Genomic DNA, 18553 nt, shown 5'->3' on the forward strand with positions numbered 1-18553 from the left:
GACTTATGAGCGCAGTACTCCTTCGCGCTCTTTGCTTTTCTGCGAGGGGGAAAAGCTCTTCTCGGCACTTTTTGCTTGTGGATGTAAATTAGGGGCTCGCTAATGCGGTATCGTCGTCCAGTTGCGGCCGAACGAAAAGATGGGAAAAAGCACCGTACAACTTGTATTTCTGTTCGTTTTTGTAACCTTAATACCATAATATCTAATTCATAAAATCCGGCTGATCCTCCTTACATGGCGTGTATGGAGAACAAAAAATTATTCCTTCATCCAGAGCGGTAAAGGAATTTAAGATCAAATTAGGAGTGCTTACAGCAGATGTTTCTAATTGTTTCCACCTTTAATTTCTCTTCAACGTTTGAGTGGTTTGCTTAAGTCGACACCTACAGAAAAAAACGTTAATATATAAGAAATCAAACAAGCCGGGCAGAATTGGAAAGTAGTTTTGACTCACCGACAAGAATGTATGAAGCTTGAGCGAAGAGGTTCGCACTATACGTAGAGCATGAATGTTAAGAGCATTCGTGGGTTAGGCTTTATCAGGATAACGGCGTCAGTTCAGTTTAAGAAAGAAAGAAGCTGAAATCACGATCAACAACAAGAGGTTCCTCATGTCATGAGAATTCGTTTAAACACTAAGAGTGAGAGCTGCGGAGGGCTGCTCTTGTGTGAGGTTAATCATGCGCAATCCGCGAATGCCTCGAGAGCACTGAACAGCCTGCTATGTGTTCACAGAGCACGTTGAACAGTATCTCAAGCTCGTTATAAAATGTACTGCATCGTTCTTCCCAAGCATTTCTTGCTGACATTTCCTGTCTGCGTCAGCGAACGCAGTTTTCATTTGACGCTTCATATATCACTACAGCTCGGTGTTTTAATGTTTAACAGCACTCTTAACTGTAAAAAATGTAGTTGTGTGGCAAAGTAATGTTCAAAATCAGGCTGCGGACCTTATTTTGAGTGGGTTTCTTATAACCATCACACTAAGGGCGAGTTGACACTTGGACATTCGGCGGCGAGAGCGACCGGAATCCGCGGCCGCCGAAATGCTGCCTCGTTCACACTTCCCGTCCACCGCGTCTCCGCTCATCGTCTCTGTGTCGTCTGCCCACGGCGTACACAGTTATGGCAAGAGGTTAATCGATGCTGTCTACGTACCAAAACCGTATGCACGCTTACGTACGCTAAGTGCGGCTATTTTGCCGGACGTTACGCCATTTTTATCATTCTAACTTTTTAAACAATATGTTTAGCCTAGTGTCGCCATCTGGTGGATAGGAGGAGAACCACTGTTTCCAACAAACCGACGCCCATCATAAGCCTAAAAGGGGAAGAATCGTCGCCCAAAATAAAAAAAAATGAAGCAAAATTTTTCAATCACACGTTTTCTGACGGGCGAGATGAGACGAAGCGAAAGACCACCGGCTCTTTTATGGCCAGTGAGCGCGCTGAAGAGAGCAGTAACAGCGACGAATTCAGTCCGAAGCAAGGCGTCCTGCATCGAAGGGCGCCGCCATGTTTGTCGCCGCGGGTACTCGCCTTCCTATTGGCTGGCGAAATTCGGGGAATTTTTTTTCCGGTGGCAGAATTCGGTCCTGGACCGATCGGACTTTCCGCTGAGAATTTCGGTGGAATCTCTGCCACGGCAGCGGATTCCGCTCGCTCTCGCCGCCGAAAGTCCAAGTGTGAACGCGCCATATGCCAATTTGTGGCAATGTTTTTAACTTTAAATTATTAAGTTATGTTTATTCAATTTTAAAGACAGGGACAACATTTGAGCAATGAAGGCCAGTACTTATGCCTTCAAGTAACATTCTACGAACTGTGTTTCTATAACGAGCGCATATTTCTCAGTACAAGGGGTTTTTTGCATTTAGTCGCTGTCGGTATGGATCATTTGAGACCAGGATGTGGTTAACCCTATAAGCTGATCACAGTAACATTTCAGTGTTTGATTTTTACTCGAATCCAGCAAAGCACTAATTTTGTCAGACGTGATGAACAGTACACCCTACATAGCAGCGCACGTGCGATGCATTAGTTATTCTTATTTTGCACTGCTAATGAGTCAAAAAGAATAAAGCACAGTTTTTGAAGACTCGTCTCCGCTTCCCGCGGCAATTCTCGAAAACTATGCTGAGCGGCCAAGTATCACCTCGGAATGTCGTTAAAATTTCATGAATATCTGCGAATTACCTGATATTAACGGAAGAAAGGCGAGATATATGATGGTAACAAAACTATTGCAACCTCGGCTTTTCTAACCCGAGCAAGGAAAGCAGAGCATGTTACTCCAAAGCCGAGCAAGTTGACCACAGTTGCTCTCGGCTGTTGGGTTTGTTCGAGACTTCTAGGCAGGTATCATTCAATCCTGCTTTTTTGAACATGGGGAGCCCAGAACATTCATAAGAAGAAACTTCTTTTTCAAGAAGTGTAGTCTTGCTTTCCTTACGGCGCCTTGGCGGCCAAAGTGCTCGCAATTTTCAGCCACATAAAACTGGTTGTCCTTTATTACTGTGCAGAGGCGTTTGAATAAACTTGAAGACTGTTAACAAATTCTAATCAGAAGAAGGACAAAAAATCACTTTCCGTCATTCTTCATTGCACTATATTTTCGCGTAAAGTCAAAGGGAGGCTGAACCTATGGGGAGGCACGAAGACCAGAAAATACATATGAAGGAACCAGCAGTAACTAGAACCAATAAAAGAGCCGGGAAATATTTTATTTCTTTATTTATTTGTGGCGTTAAGCACTTTAAAATCGCTACAGTAGTGAATTTTAGCCTGAAAGATAAGCGTTTAAAAAGTGAAAGAAATGACAACCACTTTTACGCCGGTGGGACCCATAACCACTACCTTCGCATTTCGCGTGTAGTGCACTTCCAGCTTAGCTACGGCGGCTGCTGTTTAAGTTAATGTTCTCGAGCGCATTTATTTTGTGTGTAACGTCAACCTTTCAGTCTTGAACAGCGCCACCTTGGACCGTAGTTGCTGGCGGGGAACGTCGCCTAATACGGGAGTGCCACTTGAAATGTGATCGAATTCTGAGAGTTGCAGCTTTGCGATATTGCTGTTATGCTACCTATGACAGAAAGACTGCCGGATCAGAGTCACCAGTGAGCTGTTGAGCGCGAAAGTGCAGAGGAATGATCGGCTTGTTACGACATACATGCGAATTAAGGCCAGCATGCTTTGTGGCCAAGAAAAACAGAGAGTAATCTTTTTTATCAGTTTTTTTGGTGCTTATCATTGGGTAATTATTACGGTAATTCTCCACTGAGAGTACTCTTAAAGGTATTCATGGGAACAAGTCAATCTCCGGGCTGAGGTGTCCCCTACCGTTATGATGTCGCAATTCAGAACCTTTATTCATTTTTCACATATAGAGCATTGGAGAATTTTGACTGAGGTCTTCGAGTTTAACTTTCTGACAAAAGCCTGAGAAGAGCAAGTGCTTGTACAGCGGAACAAAGACCTGTCAGATCAGTTCGACACTTGTATGTAAGTTTCGTAAATCATGAAATAAAATTCTTCAGTCTAGTATTGTAAGCAGTCTGCAGCGTCCACTTCATCCAAGCCAAGCGCACCAGTGCTTTAAACTCCACCACCCGACGGACTTCACTTGTATCCTGCACGCTGCGCTGCTACTCGCGTTTTAAAAATCGAAAGACGTAAATTTTTGTGCATGGCTACTCTATCTTTGTCGCATTTAGGGAAATTTTCTTTCTTTTCTTTCTCCGAAGCCACTTCTCTCTCCCTATGACTGCACTTAAAGAGAAAACAATCTTCAGTTCATTTAAATTTAAGAAGACCTTAACGTATTTCATTCTGGCCAAACGGTTGCGTTTAAGTCGGCGTTGGCAGAAACATTGTTTTTTTTTTTCGATGCTCTGAATGCGGGAAGATCTCACAGAGTGTAGAAATATACATCTAGTTTCCTAGTAACAAAGTGAACCCACGCGACGTCTTTAGTGTACGGTACAAAGGCGCAGTTGCCGTCTTCATGCACTTTCCCGGAGAAGTCAGTGCGCCCATTGTTCGTGCATAAAAATCCAAGAATGTTTGAGACCACCCGTATTTTTTTTGTATTCCTTGTACTGCTCTAGTTCATGGAGTGAGCTCGTAGTGTCGGCATCCGCCATCTAATCAGACTTTTCCTGCACAGTTCGTGGGTAAAGATTGGGAGACTCGGTCGCTCAGAGTAAGCTTCCATTGTCTTCAACGACATGTAGTGCTTCGGGCTCTTGGGTTCTGCGGTGATAACGGCCCTTTTCTCACTGCTGTGGCTTGTCAGCCTTGCCAGTCAATCTTCGCACATGGAACTTTTACTCAACAAATGGTTGACACAAGTATCTCAACAAGAATGCATTTTATTTAAAATAAGCTACATATTTATTTTTATTCACTTGCAAAATCTCTGTCTTCTATCTCAACAAAAATAAAGTCTATAAATAGACATTTTATTTCCTGACTGATTTACATATGCTGTCTATGCTTCGGCGATGAATAGAATGGCAGGAGACCTCGAAACAGCTACGAGACAACTAATTAAGCGGATGGCCATTTTCACACCATCAAGTGAGAGGTCGATGTGATGATGGCACAAGCTCGCTGCAAATTCACGTTGGAATTATGAATTCTTTATTGGCTGGAGTACATTAAATGATTGGGAGTGTTATCAAAGAGATTGGAGTTGGAGAAACAAACGTATAGCAGGACAACACTACAAGTTTGTTCATGCTTACCCAAACCCTGTTTATATTTGCGTTGTCCCCTAAATGCGGCGAATGTAAAACAATAAAAAATGCTCTCTTGGCTGCTTCCTGTTAAATCTGTGCGCAGATGGGCGATCGTTGCCCCAGAACCACCGGCAGCGCAGCTTTCCCAATGGCTCCCTGGTGGTTGTGGACGTGCAGCGCAGCGCCGACAGCGGCTGGTACGCCTGCGTCGCCAGCGACCCACAGGGCAACACGGCCAGGGGACAGCTGGCTGTGCACGTCATGAGTGAGTATCATCGTTCTCCGTCCATTCTATTTGTTCGTTAGCGGCATCTTCTTCGCGGCATGCGCCAGAAACTTGTCTTGGTAAAGACGTGAGGGTTGAAGCATGCCTTAAGGAGGACACCACTCACTGTGGCATTAGTTTCATTTTTCTGGACTGCTACTTTGAATCAGTATTTCAGAATTCGCACGTACTCAACCAGGTAGAGAAACATCATCGTCATACGGGTAGAGACATGCACGTACTTACACCTATGTACAGAATATTTCAAGTAACTTGAACCGAGGGTTAATAAATGGCGTTCACTAGTGGGTTGAAACCAGCGGCATATTGTTTTCTTTCATGTGGCGCTCCTCAGGGTATTTTAAATTCCGGGTAATCAGTTCATTAGTCAAGAATAATTATGAAAAAATTCAAATATTCACTTTATGGTTACATGCGTTTTGTTGCGCTCTAGGGGAGGGTAAGGGGGTTAAAAACAACCGATCCAGTTTATTGTAGCGAGGTACCTCCTATGTGCGCTTTTGAAGCATTTAAGCAAAGCCCGCGATTTGTGAAAAAAAAAAAACAAGAACACTTGACTGCACTCATGCGCTACCACATTTCAGCGCTGCCAACCGCATCTTGAACGAATAAAACGTGTTATCTGATCCTGCTCAAGTTAGTGGCCGGCACTCAGTTCGACAGGCGTAAAAAATGACTTGAAAAAACAAAACAAAAACAGAGGATACCATGAAATACGCGACTTTACTGCTTTTCCTTCCTTTTTTTGTTTTCCTTCACGATATGTCTATAAACTCCGCGTCTGAATTGGCTGTTGGTGACCTGCCTATCACTTATTGCGGATCATGTCGCACGCTTTCCGTGTTATGGAAAAATGTGCTGATGGAAGTGGAAGACCTCTAAGAGCGGCGTCGGCCGCTCACTTTGAGACGGTGAGATCGCAGGTTTCGTTCATTCAGAACGCGCTTGGCAGCGCTACAATAGGGCAGCGCAAGAGCGCAATCATGTGGTTTTTTATATTTCGTGGTCTTCCTTTAAACGCTGGAAGAAACGGCCACATACAAGGTACGTAGCTGCAAGAAACTGAATCGGTTGCTTCGTTACTCTCTGTAGAACTTAATGAAACGGGTGTTATCATTAAGTGAATAACAAAAATGTGCGTAGTTCATCTTTGCTAATTAAATAACTGAGTGAAATTTAAAAAATCATAGATTGTGGAGCACCACATGGTGGGAACCACTATGACTTTGGTTTGACGCAGCTATGGTGCCCCACCTCTTTTTTAATCCTTGGTCCAAATTACGTGAAACGTCCTGGAGATGCTGAACTAAGTGCTTTAGACTCGATGTCCTTAATTGTGTAGATGAAACTAGACAATAATGACAATTTTCCGCTCACGCATTCCACAGCCCCTCCCGTGGTGAATCCGTTCAACTTCGCCGACGACCTCACCGAGGGCAAACGGGCTGGCGCCGCATGCATAGTGTCCGACGGCGACCTGCCCATCTCCATACAGTGGCTTAAGGACGGTCTTCCACTAGACAGGCGTGGCCTCGGGGCCTCCATCGCCGAAGCCAACGACTACACCTCCTTCCTCTCTTTCACCGGAGTGCGCCAGCTACACTCGGGCAACTACACCTGCGTTGCTTCCAACCCGGCAGCGTCGGCAAACTACACAGCGCCTATGGTGGTGCAAGGTGGGTGGAAACGGCGGGTGCACTGCAGTGGCTCTGGACTTCGGCAATAAAATGGATCTGTCAGAGGCGAACAAAACCGATGAACTAGTATAGGGCAGTCGGACAGTGCTTGAGACATTTCAGCCCATTGGCTCACTGACCCGTTTAGTGAAATACCATCAACCAGTAAATGGAAAAATTCTGTCAGTTACGCTATTAACCCTCGTAAACCATACAGGAGAACGAAGAACATTTTCTTGTAATCAATTTAAATATCAACCGATTCGTTATTCCATGCGGCGATCGCGTCATAATGGACGAATGCCAAAGCCATGGTGGTGATCTCTGCTTTGAGCTTCAACTCTCGGAAATAAACATTCTTCTCCTTGCGAAATAGTTCTTTCAAACTGAAGGAAACTTTTTATAGCGATATCAGCTGTATATACCACTTCCTTAATCAAAGGCAGCAGCGTTGCAGCTGTATTTTGTAACTGAAAACCCGAGCGGCAAATCCTGCAAGCGATAATGGCGTCCGGATATTTAGGAGAGTTGAAGTGCGTGCACTTTGCGGCCAAGTAAACCTATGTGCTCTTGCCTGATGTCAGGGTTCTCACGTGGCGCAACAAAGAGGCGTAGTTGTCACTTGTTCTTTCATTGCAAGCAACAGGGACAGGGCAGAAGTATTCTTGCGCTTTATATAAATATCAAAGCTTGCAAGCTAACTGTTGGGCAGTTCCTCAGAAGCTTAATTGTCATTTATATTGATTGAAGCTGTCTTTTTGTGCGTTAAGTTTCGTGGAAAGGTTTTGAATTGATTTTACTTTCATATTACCTTGATGGTAGACCAGGAATGTACAGAAGCAAACAACTCCACTCCTGTATTATGTGCGCCATTTTGGCATTTACATCGCGGTTTGTGCATCTTTGATCGTAGAGAACACTGTTACAAGAACCCGAGAAGTAAACGTCTTAAAAAAATGCGGCTCTGCCAATTGCAACATTCAAATAATATTCAATAAAAAGTGCATTGTTCGACCATTACATAGTGCTGTCTTTAAAGCGGGGTATTTGTAGATAGACGCATGTATTCGAGGAAATCACGTTCACATTGCTCTGCCTTATAAAGCATTAAACTTATACAGTACACTCTATAAACTACCGACGTGTTAAACGGACTCAGAGTTTACATTCAGCGTTCGAAGGCGCCAAAAAAATTTGAAAATTGTTTTTTATTAATAATAATAATGGTTTTTGGGGAAAGGAAATGGCGCAGTATCTGTCTCATATATCGTTTGACGCCTGAACCGCGCCGTAAGGAAAGGAATAAAGAGGAAGTAAAAGAAGAAATGAAGAAAGAGGTGCCGTAGTGGAAGGCTCCGGAATAATTTCGACCCCTTGGGGATCTTTAATGTGCACTGACATCGCACAGCACACGGGCGCCTTAGCGTTTCTCCTCCATAAAAACGCAGCCGCCGCGGTCGGGTTCTAACCTGGGAACTCTGGATCAGTAGCCGAGCGACCTAACCCCTGAGCCACCACGGCGGATGAAAATTCGTTTTTTGAGAAAGGAAATGGCGCAGTACCTGTGTCACACATCGGCCGACACCTGAACCATGCCGCAATGGAAGGGATATAGGATGGATTGAAAGAAGAAAAAAAGAAAGAGCTGCCTACTCCAGGTCTCTTGCAACGGGTGGCAGGAACAAAGGCAGTTGGCACGGTTACTCCAGCTACCCCCCCCCCCCCCCCCCTTGTGCAAGCATCTTTGAGGAGCCCCAGTGAAGTTTTAGTTCAGCCTAATTTGTTAGATATAAATTGCAGACAGGCCTAAACACCATACCATCAATGTGAAAATATCACAAACAGAAGTTTGCAGGATTCTTGCCGTATTTCAAGTCAATTGTCAAAGTTTACTTATCATGCCGTGTTTCAGAAGACTACAAGCGAAGCGCAATTCCTTTACTACTTTTCATTACAAACTTAGGCGCCGTAATACAGTTGTCGTGCACAATTTTCTTGAGGGTGCAACGCTGCTTCGCAAGTCAAAACACAACCCAGAATCTTTTGACGCCCCTGGCTTTGACAGTGAAGAAATGAAATAAATATTGCCGCGACTGTGTTTCCAACTAGTGGTGGCGTGAACACGTCAGCTTCGCTGCCCACTGCACGAGATCACTATGCTATCGCCGCAGCTGATCATGCCTCGTGTTGTTGTTGGCCTCTTGTGGAGTGACCTATACCTACTGAGGGAATTAAAGTGCAACACACTCTCCCGCTGTGCACTGCACATTGTCGTTTTCATCAACTTCCATCTGCGATGTGAACAGATCAGATCAGTTTAACTGGATCAGTGGTTAACCTGAACCCAGTCATCAATACAACGTTACATAAAGATAAACTAAGAATAATGGTTCAAAGACGACCGCATTTTGTTCGGACGCCACTGTTGCTGTCTGCCCTCCGCCTAGGCACGAGAAACTTCCGTAAGCGTGCAGTGGCAAGGCGTCCAGATAGCCGGAGGGAAGACGGGAGGGTGTGCATCCGCTTTTGGGCAGCTTGTTTGCGCAGCGTGTCTTCTACGCCCTGCGGCACCCTTGTTTCAATGGCACGCTCGAACGCCGCCTAATGCCGCGCCGCGGTTTTACCATCGGTGTGTACGCATGAGCCAACATTCTGTCCCAGGATACTGGCAGCCGCTGTGGTAATATAGCAGGCACGATGGAGGCTGCAGAAAAAAAAATAGCGCTACCCGCTAAGCCTTAATGTCAAAGCCCCCTGCGTCACGTTTTCTAACATGAATGAGGACAGTGTGTTCGTAGGAGCCTATGCGATTTTGAATTTTGCATTCCAATTTTGGTTGCACGCAACCACGAAACTCGACGTTCAAGTACACGGTACTTCATTTCTTATCTCTCTTCGTTTTACTGAGGTGAACCGCTCCCAACTGCTCATCGCGCCAGCAGTTTTTCTTGTGCGAGTATTTCATATCCCATGGTTTGTCTTTAGCTTTTGCGTCTCAATTAGAACCGCGCAGTGAGCTTTGTATTGGTGTCTGTCTTCGATTCGATTGTCTTCTGTCCCTAATTTTTGCTTGCGCACCACTTTCATAACTTGCTTGAACATTACGTAAGACTAACTTTTCAAGGCTCTGCTGTAACGTACGCGCCGCATTATCACTATGTTTTCTGGTTTCATTCAGGCCTTCTGGACAAGAACTAGGCTAATCATAATACGAAAAGAGGAAAATTAGGTGTGTTGAGCCGTATATAAATCAAGTGGTTTTATAAACAATATAATTACAACTTAACCAAACAGAAAAGAAAGAGATCGGTACTACAGAGCCATACAGTAGTGAAAGCCTAGTGTTAGTACATGTTAGTTCTCTAAGTCAGACAATGAATGCTTCCATATATACTTCAAATAAATCTTAAGGCTCAAAGTCTAACACAAGGCATGTAACAAAGTGTGTACGGAAATACACTCCAAACTGTGATTTCATGGCCATTTGTAGTTTCGCACACGTGGTTAAATTACCGTGCCTCATCAAGTTCCTTGCAAAAATGTAAAGAAGTATTTTATTCTATTGAAAATTTCTTACTCGGTTTTCGTTTCTATCATAGCACCAACGACAAATGAAACAATAAGTACGTTCCCCTGTTATCTTTTGACTAAATCTCACTAATCCGCGAAAACAAACGTGTTAATTGCACTTATGGTGGGTGGGGGGGGGGGGGGAATTATTGGTACAAAGCTAAGCACTTCAAAATGCCGCATCCGTGAAGGCTACCTGCACAATTCACATCATGGCGTCATCTTAAATGGTATGGTAATGAAAACAACTTCTTTATGAAATCTTTCATGCATAGTTAGCATGACATCGAACCATGCGATAAATAAAATTTATACAGCCTTCTTGCCCAATAATGTGCTTTCTTAATCGAAACCACTTGACTGCATTCCCTGCTAATGCCGATGGCATAACTATAACCGCTGTAACGTTACCTTCCACGTTTTTTCCACGTTAGGGGTTCGCGCAGGTATTGAATAGGGATCTCACACAGCCACAGAGATGATGGAACCTCACTCAAGGCGAAACTTTACAGCACGGAGATAAGATCTGGTTATTCCGGAGTGAGAGTTAAAAATGATTGAAAAAAGTATGAGGTGTCATATTGGATGATTAGCCTAGACAAAAGCAAAGTATACATGAGTTCACATTAACTAATAAAATAAATGGTTGAAGAAACAGACGACATAGTGGATTATGTTTCACCTGGTATGAAAGCAGGTGAAACATAATGAAGAGGAAAAGATGCTCCTCCTTTCTTAACAGTTCGCAAGCAGAAACAGCGAAGATTGCGCTACGCCTCAGTGGCATTTTGGCTCATAAAACAAATTATTTCTAGCAGTAAAAGCTATTGTGTAATGGCTGTATTTGTGTGCGGCTGCACTCGTCAGCAAAATTCCTGGCCGTCTGTTTTACTGCGGCTGTTACGATTTCGGCGCTCGTTTTTATGCGAAAGCATTGTATGGCTCATCAGACAGAAAATCCGGCTTGTTATCCACAAGAAACAAACCGAAATCCCACCTGACCTCATTACGTCGTCGGCAGTGCCAACACCATGAGGAAAAAAAGAAAAAACAAAGAAAATTTCTTCCATAGTATATTTCGAACCCAGGCTGACGCGAGCAGATCAGCTTCGCTGGCCACTTCATTACAGCAGTGCGCCATCACCACTTTTTATTCCTTTATTGAAGTACGAAATCACCGCAGCACAACACCCCGCGCGTTAAACTGCCATTCTCCGGCGCTGGGTTTGGGCATCGTCGTTTTCATCAACTTCCATTCGGGCGGCACCACCAGATCAGCTTCGCTGGCCAACGCATTAGAGTAGTACACCATCTCCAGAGCCCAACATCCCTCGTGCATTCTGTAACATTCACAGCGCGTAAGTAGCCTTAAGTGTCCAGCATAATTTTCACTTCCCGTTTGAGATTTTAATCGCACAGAACGCCCTTCTCCATGACGGTTTTCTAAGAAAATATTGCATATAAGGGTAAATAAATGTCGAAAGTAAAGAAGATATATCCTCTCAGCTGACCGAAGTTCAGCTAACGGTTTCCAAAAATTGTTTCATCATGTCCCGTGACGCATGCTTCATGTCCTCGCTCTGGTTGACCGGAGAGCCGAAGTGACATCTACGTTGTAATAATCACGTAGAGAAAACCACATTCTTCTGCTCATTTGAATGCAGAAGCGTTTCAGGAATTTAATCTGGGATTTTCTTAGCATTGCGACGACCTTTCCATTCAGAAAACCGCTGGCAGTGTTCACGACGAATGATATACCATATTTTTTAAGCTTTACCGTTATTATCCCCCAATTTATGGAAAAAAATAGGAATAGCCTGATTAGGTGAAAGAAAGGCGGCATCATATAATAGCCTGGAAATATTCGAAGAAGTCTGATTTTTCATTGCATGGAATTCTCCGGCCGTGCAAGTGACACGTTAGTAGGTGCGCTTACCGTTCCACCAATAGTAGGTAAGTCCTTGTGCTGTTGAAGAAATTGGCGAAAGAATGATTGTGCGTCCCTTAGTGTTGGCTTCAGTGCGTGAGCGCAGCTGCAAATTATTTGCTTTTGACATTATCGCTATCTTTGATCCCTCACTCGGCGGTGAGGTGCACCGAAGATTTAACTGAGTTCTTTTTGCTTTGACACCGTGTATCGCTCGCAGCCATTACGAAATCATGCCGCGTAACTTCTCCAGTCAAACATTACTTCTCCACTCTTCGAGAGACATAGCAGGAAACGAATAAAAAAGACAGATTCAGCTAAACTCTTAATATTTCTTCTTTCTCATTAATACAGCATGTTGTATTGTGCAGTTCCTCCCAGATGGCGGCAAGAACCAGTTGACAAGGCCGCAATCATGGGTCAGGCGGTGACTTTTGACTGCCAGGCGGATGGGTTCCCGCTGCCGGTCATCCGGTGGAAGAGAGAACATCGTGAGTGTTAACGAATTCAAGAGGATTCATTTATTTGTTCAATCAACGATTGTGCCCTCTCCCACATTTTTATTTTCTCTCAAACTACTTTCCCTTGTGAAAAAAAATGCTGTGCTCAAAATCGAATAAAAAATTGACATAACTTTGTTTGAACGTGAACATAACTTGAGGTGAGGTAAAGTTGAAAAATTGTTTATGTTTTTAAGCATGCTCTCTGCCTCTCCATGAGCACATTTACATCAGTTTGCACATTAGTCTTTTTCGCAAGAGGTCATTCTTCAGTGTTTGCAACGAAACCACTCCGCGCATCTTGTTCTCATGAATAGCGCATAAACAGATCCGTTGCCTTTTTTTCTTATTCTTAACCCTTCTTTGCAGGCACACAGGGTGGCAGGGACTTCACGGTGATCATCAGCAACGCCAACGTTCAGATCCTGGAGAACGGGTCGCTCTGCATCCGCGAGGCTGACCGCTCAGACGCCGGCCACTATATGTGCCAGGCGCTGAATGGCGTCGGGCCCGGGATATCTACAGTTGTCAAGCTGGACGTACACGGTAGGCGTTTATCTAGACGAAGCTTCTATTAACGAGCGACGCTTACTTCGCTGAGAAAGAACACCTGGAAAGTAATTTCTTGTTTTTTTTTTTTGCGTGATGTTGGAGGGCTCTATACAAAACTGCCTAAGAAAATCACGTTACAGCGCAATCGAAGGAAGCATCATGCAAGTTTTGCTCAACGCTTATTGCTTAAAAGAATATTCGAATGGTTTTTCTTGCTCGAAACTTGAAAAGCTGCTAATATCGCCACTTTGAACTAAACAACGTCCCGAAATCGCATAAAATTCTTATTACAAGCCATTGCCTAATTGGCAACGAAGCCGAAGCGATTACTTCGGCTTGTGAGAAAAACTTGAACTTGTCCAGTAGCACGTCCCTGGGTGTTCACCATAAGGGTTTCGAACTCAAATCAATAGGTAAGCTGCGAATTTTCCTCCGCATTCACTGCTTCCACGTAGTAAGGAAACGCGTTCACGATTACAGAGCTGAATGGTTTTTCCCAGTTAAAAAAAAAATTTCATGCCAAACTCAATCGAGCTTCAGATTGCTGATTATGGTTTCACTTGCAGTTTTATCTCCTGATGCAGTAAATTAAAACCCTTGAAAAAATGAAGCCTTTTTTGCAACTGTGAAAAGAAAAATTAACCGTGTTCAGGTAATTTTTAAAAAGTGAAAGAAAGCCACAGTATTTCTCTGGAAGTAACGTGCATTATTCGATATTTCACGAACGTCGAATGTTTTATTATTCCTTGAACACGTGTCGCTATTTTTATTTGAAACAACTTGTTTTTTTTTCCTTTTTCTCTTTATCTTTCCCTCAGTGGCAGCGCATTTCGAGCGAAAGTTCCAAGCGCTGACAGTTCGTCGCGGGGAAAGCGTGACGCTGACCTGCCGCGCTCTCGGAGAGTCGCCCATTACGATGTCCTGGACGCGGGACAGGCACGGCTTCAGCCCTGCTCTGGAGCCCAGGTCAGAATTTATAGTTATTATGACCAAATTTATAACTTGCTGCTGAGCGTTCCTAATAAAAATAAATACTGCAAGCTCAGGGCATTAAAAATCAAATTGGTTTTTGAGGAAGATAAATGACGCAGTTACTATCTCACATATATCGGTGGAGATCCCAACCGCGCCGTAACAGAAGGCATAAAGGAGGGACTGAAAGAAGAAAGGAAGAAAGAGGTGCCATAGTGGAGGTCTTCGGAACAAGTTCGACCACATGGGGATCTTTGACGTGCACTGAAATCTCATAGCACACAGGAGAATTTTGCGCTTCGGCTCCATTGAAACGAGGCCGCCGCGGTCGTGTTCCAACCAGGGTACTCCGGCTCAGTAGACGAGTACCTTAACCACTTTGCCACTGTGGCGGGTCAGAGGATCAGCCGCGCATAGCTTTTCTTGCCTTAAAGAGAGAGGCAGGTTCACCTTTTGAAGCCATAAGTGCCACGCAGTCCTTCGTAAAAGGCGCGAATACGCAATTGTGCGGGAATCGTAAAATGTCATGAATTTAAATTCAGTTGCCAGAACCGACAATTTCAGTCTGTAATAAGCATGCAAGAACACAGGAGGATTATTCAGGGACGTACCGCGTCCACGGCCATGACTCGATGAGGCTTGATTGGGCACTTTGAATACTTCAGAAAGTAGGAGAGAAGACAGGCGCAGTCCTGGTTGAGTTGGTGGCATAGAGCACGGCATGCATCCTACGGTTTGGATGCGATTGGATACTACCGGTAGCAAGTACAGTTTCTTCTAGTCATCAGATACTTGTAAAATGTTCTCGTACATGCATTAAGTAGTCACTTTCTGCCTTTAACAAAAGAAAAACTAGTTTCCTATTCATCTTTTGTTTTCAACAGTTTTCGGTCCTTTTGTATTATTCGTATCATAACAAGCCACTCGCCACTCCTATTTTTCTTAGAACCCCCTTTACTCTATTAAAGTCTGAAGTGGGAAGGCAAAAAGATTAATGTTATCCGGTGAACGCAAGACACCCTCGACTACCTCCTTGCAGACGATAATAAATAGGAGGAGAAATAGAAGCGAACGTGTGTCGGGAGCTACAGCACGTTCTATTTGTGAACAGAACACTCTTACCAGCAGTGGAGCCTTTATAATATAAACACGAAGATAAACATAATCAGGTTTGGCATCATCAGCCGATTTCAAAAATAAAATGCTTTTATCAAGACGAATCTTTAGCCGCAGATCCCACCGCATTCGCTGCTCAGCCGTACACTACAAAACAATAGCCCCGCATCCTTTTCGTTAACTGCCGCACATGTTTGAATCGACTGCAGGGAATGTTCCGTATTTCTTGCGGACAAATGACCGTTTGGCTTATTGACAAACTTCAGAATAGTCAAAAAGGTGGCAGCAAATCAGTTTTTATAGACAGCAACACTTAGATGTGTGCTCAACGTCTCTCTAGGTTGTATATTTATAAAATTGTAAACATATTATTCAGACAGTATCTTCAAAATACATATTTATCTGCCTCAAGGTGTTCAATAAACCTGGTTTTAAGACTCCTGTAGCAGTCGTATATGCGGCGTTTCTCGTTGCATTCAAACGGCGGAACACAGGTACATCGTCGAAGAGAAGCCCGGAAAAGAAGTTTTGGAGTACGTTGTGCGCATCCCGAGCGTCGACCGCCGGGACTCCTCCCTGTTCAGCTGCTACGCCGAGAACGCCTACGGAAGGGACGACACCAACTTCCAAGTCGTCGTCCAGGGTGGGTGCTGGGTTCCGTGTGTCCGTTCATTCCATCCTGAGCCAGAGCACGAACGAAAGCACCGAGGTTAGGTTAGGCGAGATAGGTCAGTCCATGAAGAATTAAACATTAGGATTGGAGGGGGAACCTGTTCTGATGATTATCTAACGGTCAGATCGCCGGACGAAAACCTTGGAACCGCAATTTTTTTGCGGTTGCGTAACTGTTCAATTGGCATCATGGCAGATGATTCACTGATAAGTCCAAGATACGAATACTATAAAACATAAAGAGAACGTAAGAACATTTTTTGCGTATTAGTACATCCCTGCCTTTCCGCACTCTCCGTATCTATCTTTAGTACCACATCAAATGGCGCCGTTCCCGACACTCTTTTACACGAGCGGGGTTATTTGCCACTTCCTTAAACCTTATCGCTGACGCAAGAAGAAAGCGATGATGACTTTATACTGTTTAACATGTTTCCTCTTTGGGCTGTGGACAAATGGGAGCGAAGGTTTGCCAGTGATTATCAAAACTGGCGCACTTTTTCGAGCCTAATGGGTAACTCTATACCACACGATACGGGCAGCCTGTTGCGACTGATACGGTCAACCGCGAGCGCTCGCTTTTTCGTTGCGTACCATCGTCCAGTAAGGTCAAACTCACTGGAACACATGTTTTATCTGTCAGTTTGGCTGCGATCGCCGCAACGCGTCCTCGTTTACCATTCGCCCCCTCAACCACGTCTGTCTACAGGGGGTGCATTCACAGGCTCTTAGGCAGCCGCACCTCCATCCCACCCCACCAGAGCTCCCGCAGACCAATTTTAACGCGATAGTGTTAGGGGTCCTGTTCAGTGGCAACCCAGGCGTTGAAGGCATTGTCGTGTGATAATAGCAGATGGTCCTTCTGAAATGTAGGTTTCGTGGCATTGCGACGTGGCAGGTCCCACCGCCCACCGGACTGTGAGGAAACTGGCAACCGTGAGAGGTTGCAGCTACATTAATGATTGGTTGCAACTGACTGCTCGGAAGGAGCAACCTGAGTCTTACTAGCCCTCCCATCGCTGGCTGTGTTCCAAGCAGCCACCTGACGTGGCAGTGGCGAATCCCTTCCCCTCAACACCGCTGTGCCAATAGTAGTATGAGGACACCCTACTCTATATGAATGCGTTTGAGAGGGTCCTCACATCATCAACTCTGCGTGACCACCAGTGGACCAATCACAGGGAATCGCCAAATTTGAAAATCTTAGGACACCAACATTTGGAATTTAGCCCGCACCCACAAACACCAAAGGACCCTAAAAATTTCAGATGGCGACCTACCCGAGAGAATGAGGTAAGGTGCGATAATTGGGATTAGTGTGTCGGATTAGCATACTCTCATGGGAATATCCAAGCGAAGGTACTTGAGCATTCTAGAATGAATTGATGGAGAAAGAAAACAATTCTGGTCAGATCCCTGTGTCAATTTTTTTCTCAAGCCGAGAGTAAAGATTCTCCCATGCGATTTTGCGAAGTCGGGCAGCAGAGCAGTTGACGTCGCCTTGAAATATGCTACACGAATGTGAAAGCCGCGCTGGCAAATAAAAGCTAATAACTACATTCTTCGAGTATGTCAAGCTCGATGCACCTGTATGAGGGAGGAGTCGACTGAGCACCAAACCATTGCGATGGCAATTGGTTGGGTGGCTGCGTATCGATCTAGCGGAAAAATTTGTTGGGCAACAACTTCGACGGTCTTGTTATGAAATCAATTTTAATTCAGCCAAAGTTTGGTAGCACTGGACTCTTCGGAAAGCACATGCTTCTAAGTCGTTGGCATGCAACTTGTTGAACGAATCTTCGATGACGACTTGTGTCGATCGTCGCGTCAGGCGGGCATAAGGAGCAATGGAATCCCGGTGGCTGTCGCAGTAGGAGATCGTTTTTGTGTCGTCATTGGCGTACTATGCAGAGAAAATTGTTAGCAAAGGTATACTTCCTCGATAATACTATTGGGGCAAGAAATGTGGCCTCATTTTTTTATCGTGGTATTTGGGTGCTTTGTGCTTTCGCCGCAGAGCCTCCAGACAAACCACGAGGCATGGAAGCAACCCAGACAACGAGCCGTTCAGTCACGCTGTCGTGGTCCCCAGCCTACTCTGGCAACAGCCCCGTGCTGAAGTACTTGCTCGAGCACAAGTTGCAGGAAGGTACGCTTTTCAATCTTTTACCGGGGAAAAATACAGAAAATACAGCTTTCTCTGTGATTGCACCCGCTTTAATCAACCAATGACGATTCTTCACTGCATCATCAATTTATCTCACAGAGTGGAAGCCGTTGAAGCATAGCTTTCTACCTTCTGCTGTAAATTAAGAAGCAAGTTTTGACTAGGAAGTTGGCTAGGAATAAGCTGACCGCAGCTTGCGCAGGACTTGTCGTTTTTGGATAATATGGGAGAGGTCATGGTCGTTCAGAGCGCGTACATAGGCTGGAAATGACGAGAATGAAGGTTGTAAATGACTCCTCGGCTTTCTTTAGACAAGAGTACACGAAACTTAGCCAGCATTCTTTTTTCCACTTACTTTTCTTTTTCACCCAGCTAG

The 18553-nt window shown here is 44.6% G+C and overlaps 1 protein-coding gene across 1 annotated transcript in view; it reads left to right on the forward strand.

Annotated features, from left to right (window-relative positions):
* Positions 1-18553, forward strand: part of LOC144128121 (cell adhesion molecule Dscam1-like) — a 252505-nt gene that overhangs the window by 201469 nt on the left and 32483 nt on the right. The window contains exons 10-16 of the mRNA XM_077661207.1: positions 4843-5004; positions 6414-6701; positions 12570-12689; positions 13068-13244; positions 14069-14216; positions 15833-15981; positions 18028-18159. Of these exons, the coding sequence (XP_077517333.1) occupies positions 4843-5004; positions 6414-6701; positions 12570-12689; positions 13068-13244; positions 14069-14216; positions 15833-15981; positions 18028-18159 (1176 nt within the window). The remainder of the gene's footprint in view (positions 1-4842; positions 5005-6413; positions 6702-12569; positions 12690-13067; positions 13245-14068; positions 14217-15832; positions 15982-18027; positions 18160-18553) is intronic.

This window comes from Amblyomma americanum, chromosome 4, assembly GCF_052857255.1.
Source record: "Amblyomma americanum isolate KBUSLIRL-KWMA chromosome 4, ASM5285725v1, whole genome shotgun sequence".
Taxonomy (NCBI): Eukaryota; Metazoa; Arthropoda; class Arachnida; order Ixodida; family Ixodidae; genus Amblyomma; species Amblyomma americanum.